The sequence below is a fragment of the Electrophorus electricus genome, chromosome 14, assembly GCF_013358815.1.
Source record: "Electrophorus electricus isolate fEleEle1 chromosome 14, fEleEle1.pri, whole genome shotgun sequence".
NCBI lineage: Eukaryota > Metazoa > Chordata > Actinopteri > Gymnotiformes > Gymnotidae > Electrophorus > Electrophorus electricus.
In genome coordinates this window covers 6865457-6877758 of record NC_049548.1, presented here as the reverse complement: position 1 = coordinate 6877758, position 12302 = coordinate 6865457, and the positions used below count along the sequence as shown (strand labels likewise).

Sequence of the window (12302 nt, the reverse complement as noted above, 5' to 3'; positions counted from 1 at the left end):
CTTAATAATTGCTGTATAAGATTTAAAAAACAGTACCTAGCAGAACACATGATAAATATATATATATATATATATATATATATATATATATATATATATATATATAAGGTGTAGATTGGTAAACATATTTGGGTGAGGTAGAACATTTTTGGTTGTACTACCACCAAATATTTTCAGATCAGATGTATGTATGTTAACCTACTATGTAAAACTTTGTTTGATGTGTTATAAATGTTTCTGTAAGATTGTTTTCTACTGATGGTATATCAGAGCATCAGATCAGATCAAGTAGATAAGCTAAACAGATGCCACCTATGACATCATGGCCCACTTTCAGACATCCATATATAGCCTAGACCATTTAATCTGTTATTACAGTACATGCCAAAATTATACAACTTGGGGCAAGTAGTGTGTGATAGGATTCAGTTCAAAATGACTCTGTGTAAGGAAAAAGAAATATTATTCAACAGAAGCCACAAATTCACATAAAAGAAATTACTTTGCTTTCTCAAATGTTTCCTTTTAAATGCAATCATGGTCTCATTAATTTGAACAAACACTGTTCCCCTTGCAAAAGGACCTTGAAATGTAACTCATGCTTCCCTGCTGGATATTTTGCTTGGGCATTTACTGTATGTAGGTTGTTGTTGGAATCTGTGGGATTTCTAAATTTTTCCTGTCCCAAAATAATTTCTAAACAGACTTCTTGGTAAATGAAGTTTACATATACTGTAAAATACAGTTTTAAATAAGACATGTTTACTGAATATTTCAACAATCAAACTTTAACTAAAATTTAATTTTAAAAATGTAATATATCCTACAATCTTCTCAAAAATATATGAGCAACAAAAAATCTTTTTATGCTATATCACAAAATTACTAAACTTTTAAATTTATTTGAATTAAAATGACCAAAATTCAACCTACAATGCAGAGTATAAAAATTAAAATGGTAGCTTAAGTTATTAAACTAAGCAGATTTTAATCATTTGTTGTGGGAATCCAGGAAGATGGAGGAGTAGCAGGAGGGATTAAACTCTTTGAACTGCAAAGCTACATATCCCCTCTGAGCTGTGCTGAGGGCCCTTCTGTTGTTCTCTGGGGCATTGCACTGATAACCAGCCAGAGGCAGAGCAGACAGGTGTCCATGGTGGCCAGGTTCCTCTTCAAGCACAGTGCCAATGATGAAGCATTGTCATGGGTTTCATGGAGTTTTACCTGGAGATAGACCCCGTCACCCTGAACCTCATCATCCTCATTGCCAGCTATGTGATCTTGCTTTTGGTCTTCCTCATCTCCTGCATCCTGTATGACTGCCGTGGCAAGGACCCCACCAAGGAGTATGCCCCAGAAACAGCCATGCCTGAGCAGCAGTCTCCAGTACATCTGGTGGTCATGCAGAACTGCACAGCAACAACTGGCGAGTGCGAGCGGAATAACACAGAGTCTGCAGCCTGTGTGCCTCACACCCCTGGTTTACAGGAGAAAAAAAATACACTGGTCTAAAAGACCAGTGAGTTTTTTGGATAGTATGAACTGCTGCTGACATGGAATTTCTTGGATCCTTTTTTTTTTTACTTTTTCATTTTTGGTCTGGGATATTTTTCCACCTAAAACCAAATTTTGACCAGCCTGAAAAGGTAAGTCATGGCCAGTTCCTGTCAAGACCTTGAATGAATGTTTCATCCAAATAACCTGTGTGTGACTGCATTTCACTAGTTGCTTTGCACACATGTAGATTATGCAGAATTTACTGTGAGATTAAGTCTCAACAGCTCTTTATTAACAATAAAGACAATCAGAATTTAAATAGTTTGGAAAATTGGATGACATGAGGTCTGGCAATTTTATAGCATTGGTTTGACATCACAGTTGGAGAGAGTGCTTATAGGCAGAGGGATTACCTGCGGCTCCATCATGTTTATATCATGGCTGCATCAGCTCCCTACTCAGTGTTCACTAAACTCACCGCAACTCCAACTCCTCTTTTTCAGTTTTCAGTATTTCAGTCACCATTGGCTTCATCCCCATTGAAATTAAATTGACATTCGACTTTACCTTTGCAACTATCCTACTTGTACTTCAATGTATAATATGCAGTTCAGCATATTTACTTAAAGCAGCAATTTACCCTACTTTGTAATTTTAGTTATAAACACTAGGTTTTCTATTTTAAAGTGACCTTTATTATTATTGTTGTTGTTGTGTCTCAGAACGTTTCCATAACTTTCTTTATGCCAAATGCAAATTATTTAAAATGATTAATCTGTCTTTAAAATTTGATGTGAAAAACTAGCCAGCTGCCCGAAATGCTATACAATGAAACAAGCTCTCTGATTAACACTCCTTCCACAATTTCCTGGCCCAGCTGGACTGAGTGAAAGAACAGACATTAACGAATGAGCATTCGTTCAGTATAATCATCATTAACATTTGAGATTGTACTGTTCAGCTGGAGCCCTGGGGCCACAACTGCTGCACACAGTTGCAGCTTTTTCCATCTGTGTCACACCTGTTCCAGCTCGTCGTGAATGATTAAGCCCTTCACGAGTAAGGTGTATTTGAAAAGGGTTAACTAAAAACTTTTACTTGTCTGCTCTTTTAATCACCAGCTTAACTATAACTATAACTATATGACATGACCTAGCCTAAGATAATGTGTTAAACATTTGCAGTATGACTATGAAATTATGCAGATAACTTTGTAACAAACACCCACAGTTTTTGTAATGTACATTTTCAGTATGAATATGATAAAACCTAGCCTAAGATGATTATTACAGGCCAGAACTTTCCCTAAATGCAACTGTATTTTTGTTCAAAATACAAATAAAGCCTCTGAAGAAAAAAAGTATGAACACAATAGCACTTTAAAAAAAGAAAAGTGTTCAAAATGCAAAGTGAATTTCTTTTTCAGTTAAGAGCTGCATTCTCCTTCAAAAAAAAGTGAGTTAATACTGCCAGTGATGATCATAGAAAGCTGCACCAGAGTTGAAGAAAACCATAGTAAGATGATTGGGCCTTTACAATAAAACCCCTGGTTACAGTCATCACACCATCAGCCAAGTTAACTCCAGCCTAGCCCTTCAGTTCTCATCAGCCAGACTGTAAGATGGTCATCAGCTGAAATAACATCATATTTCCCAACAAAATTTTTAAATGTTCCTCTTTTTTTTTCTTTTCTAGGACATTGGGATGCCTGCACAATCCATGTCCCATAATACACATTGAGCACAGCCTCTGGACTCTGAGGCTTAGACTGATTCATGGCTTTCCCAGAAAAAGTCAGAAGAGGGCAAGTGTTTTAGGACTATGCATATTTGCATGTTGCCACACCATCCATGTTTTATAATATTCAACACACTGTTTTTTAACAATATTAAAAACTCTGCTCTGACCTTTTTTTTTTTTTTTTAACATATTGTTGTGTAAATGATAGTCTGTAAATATGTCATTGTTTCCCTAAACTCAGTACAGAACAGTATAAAATACTATTACAGTAAAACTTGGGAATCCTGCACTACATCAACACTGTGAGGCTCATAAAGAAAGAAGATAGTGTCCCAAAGGCATGGCTGACGTAAACAGTGGCCCTTTCACTTTAATGTGTCCCGGGTGGAAAGGAAACCTCTTCAGGCCTGCAATCTGATCATCTTTGGAATTTCCCAACCTCCGAATTCTGCTTTACTGACTACCTGACCAGAGACTGGGATTATGCATAAACTAAATTATATATAGAATATTCTCATCTACAAATGTTATACATATAAATAAACATAATTCCATTCTTGTAGAGTAATAGCTGTGGCTAGCACTGCTGCTTCATATCTAGAGTGAGCCAGGTTCCCGGCACAGCCACAGTCTGTGTGTTTGTATATTCTCCTTGTGCCGGCATGGGTTTCCTCTGGGTTCTCCTGTTTCCCCTCTACATCCCATTAGGACAACTAGCATCTCTAAATTGGCCCGGTGTGAATGAATGAATGAGTGAATGAATGTGTGTGCATGTTCCCTTTGATGGACTGGTGCCCAGTCCCGAGTATGGTCTTACCTTGCTTCCTGTGCTGCCAGGATAGGCTCCATCCCTCCCGTAACCCTGAACTGGATTAAGCAGTTTAGAAAATGAATGAATGAAGTCGGTCACATTTTTCTACATACAAAGAGTGCCCAAATAAAGAGTTGATGACTTGATGGCACTTTGAAACAGCAGTCTGTTTAAAAATGTTCATCCTTTTCTTGGCTTCTGTAAACAACATGAAGAGAGCAAAAAGACATTTCATACATGTTCCATTTGGCCAGGTATCAAAATTAAATCCATACAATAAAAGTGTTAAAGGAACAAGTAATTAGCAAGCTCAGTAACTAATAAGATTAAGAAAAGTGTCTTAACCTCTGTGGAATGAGCACAGTCAGGGGCAAGTCAAAGGCTGGAGCAGGAAATAGAGCAGGAACTGGAGCAGCCTCAGATGGCCTGGGACCCATCTGACACAGGACTGAGATTAACAGCACATCCCAATCTGCTCCAGCCACATTTACAAATGGGTTTATATAAACCCACCTCTATCTGATGAAGGCCACAGAAATCCCTGCAGGAAGTCATCTGCATTTGTGTTGGGTAAGAGGTCGTCTGGCCATGCACAGAGGTGGCCCACACGGATTAACATGCAGGGCAGCTGCTGCCAACACACATCGCTGTAGCATGGAGCGAACACTGTTCCACATTATGCAACACAGCATGCACAGAGATGGAGAAAGAGAGACATAAGTGTAAAGAGTGCTGGTTAAGATACAATTTGGCTTGAGGCTTCTTGGTGTTTACAGACAAAAAAATGTAAAGTGTAAACAAAAGTATCAAAAATATTTTTATATTAACTAGTACAAACTACTGTGTGTATATATATATATATATATATATATAGAGAGAGAGAGAGAGAGAGAGAGAGAGAGAGAGAGAGAGAGAGAGAGATTTAATAACGTTAATCACCATGCTAGCGTCTTCACATCTGAAGAGAGAAATGAAGCAGCCTGTTAATAAAGGTGAGTATGGTGCTGATCAAGAGTTACACTGCTGCTGCTGATGGAGATGGAGAACACTGCAGAAAGAAGACTGTAGAAGATGTGTTATGTAGATAATACAATGGCAACAAGAAGTGATGTATTAAATCTCCCTTATTTGTAATGAAGAAAAATCCAGTTTTGTAGAAACATTGCTCTCTAGTGGTATGTGAAAGTGAAACACCAAATCCAAGAATGATCAGATAGAGCAGAGTAGACTTAAAGTCTAGAGTTAAACAGATCAGATTCTTCAGCAACTGTTCAGTTCCTACCATGTTAATTTCTTAAGACGCATTCAAAACTCCAATAAGATGGCCAAAGTGAGATGTATATTATAAAAATATTGGCACACAAAAAACAGCAGCCTAATAATAGGCAAGAAACCTAAACATCAAAATCATACAGATATATTTCAAATTGAAGACTCTGTTTTGGTGTGTTACATGCAATAAATCATTTAATAACCTTTAAGAAAATGCAAATAAAATCTCACTGCCTGATGTTTCCTCTCATTAAAAGCCATAGAAATTATGACCAGGAATCATGTTAAATCATTTATTTTGGTCATGAGCAATTAAAACAAAACCAAAAAAAACAAAAAAAAAACAAACAAAAACAAAAAAACATATTTTGAAAAGACAATAAATAATCTGAGATTTCTACCAAAGTTAAACATGCAGTAATTTGAAAATAATATATGCTCTATGTCAGATCTTCAAAATCAACAATTACTACTTTCATCAAGTACAGCAAGCAAATAATCCTTCCAGAAGAATTAAAAATAGTTTACCAGCAAGAAAACCAGATTTATTCACCTTTCAATGTCTTATGAAAGGTTATCGCCAATACACAGTTTCAGTGTATTACTTGGTCACAACAGCAAAGAAATTTCTAGAGACTTAAATGCATTAAATTAACATTTTGGTTTATACTTTAATAATGCCCATGCAAAATTCCATCAAGCTAAAGTGAGATTTTAATGCTTCTTTTTTGTTCCCCATTGTAGTCAACTGTCTCTACAAATGAGAAAATACCATGCACACACGCACGCACGCACACGCACACACGCACACGCACACTATATGTACAATTTTCCTGTCTGTCCCAGCCTTTTCATTGTTCCTAGGATTACATTCTTCTAAACTGAGAATGAAATAATATCGAGCTAATGGAGATACTTTGCTCAAGTTTCCAAACCTGGCTTTCATTATTAATGTCCAGAATGTAGCTTGTTCTATGTAACTTTCAACTGATCACAATCTCAAAAAAACATTTAAACACTAACATAGATATTTCATATACAACACTGTACAAACATATTTCCTAAGTCATATCATCATGTTACATTCTAAATAAAATAGAATTATTGCCACAGATTTAGTATAATAATCCACCATGACATACCAGGAAAAGCTCTCTAGACTTTATAGAGTATTACAGGAGTAATGTGAAAGTTAGCCAGAGAAAAAAAAATAAAAAAAAAAAAATAAAAAAATTATTCAGATTATTTGAAAAACCTTCTGTCCAAGAGGAGTAACAGCTGTATTTATCTTTAAGATTTATCCTAATACTGACAGAAAAATTCCTGAAGTCAGCACTGGCTTATAAACCTATAAAGTGGAAAGTAATTAAAGAAACTGTGCAGGAATGGAGCTATATACCATTATAAAACAGTTATTTTACCCAGGTTAACCCTTCTCATATATTAAGCCTGCTACATTCCATTCCCTCTGAGAGAATAATAGGCCTTTGACGAGACACTAACACTAGTCTGAGCACTATCCATTGAAACTGTGTATGTACAACACATGGCATGCCCGCGGAGATAACGTAAGGGGACTGAGTCGCCGCACTGGAGGTGCCGAGTCTGCAAATTCTACAGTAAAAACTGTAAAAATGTAGAATTAAGACGGACAAAGGGCATTTTTAAAAATGAAATGCTACAGCACGCCTTAGTCGAAGTAACGTACAATACAGAAATAAGAAATGGTTCTGGTTTTCTTGGTTGCATCAAATAATCGTTATAGTGGGAACAGACAAAGTTTTGCTAATTAAAAAAATTGACAAAATATGGAACACACACATGAATACACACCAAGTGTATTCTGCTTTCTAAAGTGCCAAGAACAGACTGAGGTGAAAGTTGGCAAAAGCAGATGCTGACTGGGTGACCTTACTCGTTACACAGTTCTTCAAACTGTGGGCAAGACCTGCAGGGCCATGGCTTCACATGGGGCCACGTTGCATTTCATACTTTGCTAGAATATTTTTGCAGCACCCCAGCTCTTTCCTCAGTTCTGCCACTTCTTGTCGGAGAGCTGTGTTTTCCTTTTCGAGGAAGCCAGCCCGGATAGCAATCTGGTTCTCTTTGAGGCGTCGTGCGTCCCGTGACCTCTTAGCGGCCAGGTTGTTCTTTTTACGCCTCGCCCAGTATTTTTCATCCTGCTCAAAATTGGTGGAATAACAGGGTAGGGAATGAGGAGTGAAACAGGCAGGCACATTTGAAGATATGCTAATATTTTTGTTTTAATTACAAAGCGACCTGGGTGCTGGCTATAAGCTGACGAGGAGTGTTACTGGTGATGCTAGATGCAGTCAGTCACTCATTTAAAGAAACACACGTTCAAACTCCCCTTGCCTTGATCACATCATCTAAAATAATTATTTTATATATATATATATATATATATAAATAAATAAATATAAAATTTTTAATATTACGCACACACACCCACTACAAAGCTGAGGAAAATGAATGAATGACAGTGTGGCTTTAACAATACAAATGTTTTATCTATTTCTTGATTATGTGTCTTTAAGAACTGCATGGATTAAAAGAATGTTATAAACAATTGGATTCTTCCAATTGTTTAAAAACAATATCTAGGCTAGTACTACACAACAGTGTATTTTCACATTTCCATGTACATAATATAAGCAACAACCTTAAAATGATTATCATCTGCGCTCTTGCCAAATAAAATTTACAGTTGAAGCCTTACTGTGTTAATGCATTCAATGACCTGGCTTCTGAGCTACAGATTTTTTTAAGGTGTCACTGCTCTAAGTGTTATTAATGGATTTGCTAATGTAATTAGTAGTCTTATTCCACATAGCATTTCAGTTAGATGTACTGAATCAAGAAATGCTCTTTTATCTAAAAGAACTCTTCCAGCATCACTGTATGGATACTTTTCATTCCAGGCCTCTTGCATGTATTTTTTGTAAATCACTTTGGACAAAGGTTTTTAAAAGTGAATATATTATACAATAAATGTAATTCTAAAGTGGTTGTTTCCAAAAAAAAAACAGCATTCACCTGCTTTCCAATGCCATGTTTAAGATTTTAACAAGACACTGGGTATTACAGAATTATCCATCCAGGCAGTGACAGGTTCTCTTATGAAGGCATGTGAAATCAGCTTTATTGCTCCGAGAATCCTTGTACAGAGCCACTTTTAATGTAACAAATTAAAAAAGCAAATCCTTTAATCCCAACCCTGGCAGAGGTAGTGTGATAGCAGGGCAAGCAGGATCACATGGGCATGGTCATCCAAGGGTGAAGAAACAGAGGACTGGCTTCAAGCCTCTGAGCCACAACTTGCAGTATCGCAGGCAAACATGCAAATGGTGATATAAAAATGGGATGCTGCCTGTGAGGAAAGGGTACTCTCTTCCTTTCTCTCACAAACAACAACCAACCTGTGTGTGTGTGTGTGTGTGTGTGTGTGTGTGTGTGTGTGTGTGTGTGTGTGTGTGTGTGTGCAAATGTACACACATGCACACATATGAGTGAATTTTAAAACATACACACAAAGGCTAAGGAATTAGTTAGCTTGTTACCTTCATGTCATCAGGAATAAAGATTTTGCGTGCCTTCTTGATCATAGGTTGAGGCTTAAGCTCTTCCTCTGAGAACTTGCACTTGCGAGGGTCAAAAGTCTCCTGACCAGGTACACTGGACAGAGCCAGATCTGTTGGGTCAGGCTCATAGCTCACTGGAACTTGGACGGACTCTGGGTCAAACGGACTGGGAGTGTTGCGTGATGGAGGATGCACTGTGAAGAAAATATATAAGAATCAAAAGATTAGAAAAGGTATACATCTAAATCAGACGTAATGAGAGCGCCTACATGCCATTACAATTAAACTGTAGGCCTACACTAAGATTGCAGGACTGACGCCAATCCACTAAGTGGCGCCCAAGTCACTGCTGATACAAATTTAAGTTTGTTGTTAAAGGCACAAACCCGCTAAAGGATTTATAAGAATCTTCCTGCCTACACCTTTCTGAATTTGTCAGTGCATATACTAGTTAAATGTGTATAGTATGTGGTATCTTGATTTTGGACATTTTAAACGAGGTGTTTCTTAAACATTACAGATTTTTAAGGAATACCTCAGCGTTTCAAACAAATCTGTCACTCACCTGACATGACTTTTCTTTGTAAATAATTTAAATTTACAAAGTAATATGTACACATTCCATTTTACCCACATTGCTACAAGTCAATACGAAATAATCACAAGCCATCCATCATAGGATATACCCAAATTAAGTGCTAACAATGGCACAGGCCTAACTACACATGAGTATATTGAAAAAAGTGACTTGCTGGCAGTCATGTTTCAGGCAATCTCTCATAAATAAACATTTTCTGTTATTCGCTTATACTCGTTTGCCATAAATTAGTTGTGAGCACAGCATCTGTCTCTCTCTCTCGGCAGGGGAAGTTTGAGTTTAGCATGGAGCACGCTGCAGTCAATGTGACTGTGCACGGGCGGGGGAGCGCACCTTAAGATCTCCTCGTTAGCTAAACGTGACCAGTGTGCGCAACACGTAAAAAAAATCTGCAGCAAATTCAGATTCGACAATAGGGTCAGTGGATAATATTTACAATCACAAGTCTTTTTAATTGAATCCAATATTAGGATTATCTATTAATGCAGTGTAATTACTGTGTCCACTTCCAAATACTGCTTGACTGATGGCTGTAAAGTATGTAGGTCCATCATGTTTTTGTGTGGTGTAAAACTCTCCAAACCATAATATACACTCCGTTTGATCACTGCAAAGATTTTATCTAGTACTTGAATGACATTATTTATTTTACAACATTAAGTGTAGGTTCTATTTTAGATTTTTAAAAATATGTCATGAATGTCAGAGCATATACAATTTTTTTGTTTTGTTTTTTGTTTTCATGAAAAGAATCTTCAGTCAGTGCACAAACCTTAAGTGTTATGAGATTATGTGAACAGTGTTTTGGGGAGAAAGGTTCTTATCAGAATAGGACATTACACTGGCTAAAAACCAGTAGACACTACCACTGCTGCCTGTTGTTTATTCTACAGACAAGTGGCCAACAGAACATTCTTTCTATATTCTTTCTGTAATTTCTATTGCATTTCCAAATCCAAAATACAAGGCCTTTAGCAGCTTTGTGCATGAAAGCGGGCTTCTGTGTGTTATCGCTGCCATGTTACCCTGTTTGCTGGGGCTCTGGAGACAGCTCTGAGGGACCATGCCTGTGTGGATGGTGGATGCAGCTGGGTTACTGAGATCCATAACTGACACTGGGGCCTGCTGCTGCTGCTGCTGCTGCTGCATGTGGCTTCGGTCATGCTGTGAAGGACTGGACGGGATGCCATTTTCAGAGAGGAACTCTTCAAGGTCCATATACTCCAACTGAAAATTATTCCCGTCGTAAGGCAAAGTTTTATCCCAGAGGACTGGACCCAGGAAAGCAGATTGCGGCACATTTCTGTCTTCATCCAACTTTTTCTCCTTCTCCCTCTCTTTGGCAAAAACTGTAAAAAAGGAACAATTTATGTTTATCTCCCCCCACTTAAAAGTAAGTAGATTATAGCGCCACATTTTCTTTACTTAATTGCTTGCTTCACATACATACATACATACATACATACATACATACATACATATATATATATGTTGATTTGTTGTGGTTATTTCTATCAAATATTACTCTATAATATTTTTTCTATTTGTGGACTAATACTTTTTTAAACGCATCAGTTTTAGTATACTAGCTACGTAATTCTTGGTGGATCCTGAGGTGTAAAAAAGTCCAGTTTGCCACGGAATGGTAGCGAAACAACAATGTAGGCAAAAGTATCTTAAAGTGAATGTACTGGGGTAGCCAAGAGAATAATTCACATAGGTTAGGTTTAGCTTACTCATCCTTACGAACAATTTATAAGAAAATTAAGTGCGACAGTTTGACAGTTTGTAACATTCCACACACACACACGATGAAACGTTTAGCTGGATGACACGAATTATACAACAAATATTTTTATTTTACCTTCTTCGTGGTGCAGTGGTAGTTTCATTGGATTTTCCAGTAGCGATTTCAGGACGCCGTGACTTTGAGGGGGTAAAAAAGTTGGGTTCATTGCGAGAGGTCTAGACGTCTCCGTCGATTTTCCGTGCAAACAAAATGTGACACTAGTTAAGGACGAAACCGTTAGTTCGGCGATATTAAATATCCGCACTCAAGTCTCTTGCCAAACAATAAATGCGAGATAATGTGTGCCGCCGACCACAGAGAACCAAGCATGTGCGAGCGCCTGCAACCTGGACTGAAATGATCAATTCCATGTGTGACTGAAGCATGTGACGTCAAACCTCTAGAGGCTGGACATGCTGGACCGACTTTTTAAATTAAGATGCATGAAACTCATACAACTGCCAAATCAGAACCAAATGTAATAACAAATGATTTAATTTATTGAAAAGTGATGTTTTTTATTGACGTAAGCTATATCTACATGTTAACAACGCATGGACAACTATAAACCACGTCGCTATAAACCACGAACAGTTACACTTGTAGAGGAATGATCGAACAATTCATTCATAAGCAAAATATATATACTTAAGGTAGCCTACACGTTGAGTGATTAACTTATTAGGGCTTCCAAATAATTTCAGTAATACACATAGCATAGCACAAAATGCTATAATAATACAAACTACCGCACGTTTTAAGGACATTTACGATGTCCATGTTTTCAAAACGCAACACGTAGCCCAGTTATCAAAGTCCGTTTACCATGTTGCCTTTGCACGCTCGCTAAGTGGGCGGTGGGAAGGGTCGGTCACGTGGCCACACCGGCTTGACCTAGTTTTATCCAATTACATCAAGCAAACGGGAGCGACCGTCTCTGGTCGGTCACGTTGAAACCCATGCGCCGGTCTAAGCTTTCTGCGCAGGCGTTAA

At 37.6% G+C, this 12302-nt stretch overlaps 1 protein-coding gene across 1 annotated transcript; it reads right to left on the bottom strand.

The window, feature by feature from the left end:
• Window positions 1–5566: 5566 nt before the first annotated feature.
• Window positions 5567–11720, bottom strand: hlfb (HLF transcription factor, PAR bZIP family member b). Its single transcript, XM_027013357.2, has 4 exons — window positions 11385–11720; window positions 10546–10869; window positions 8902–9116; window positions 5567–7500 (listed from the first exon to the last, which is right to left on the bottom strand). The coding sequence occupies exons 1-4, from the start codon at window positions 11473–11475 to the stop codon at window positions 7285–7287; spliced, it is 846 nt and encodes a 281-aa protein (XP_026869158.2). The 5' UTR covers window positions 11476–11720; the 3' UTR covers window positions 5567–7284.
• Window positions 11721–12302: the final 582 nt, after the last annotated feature.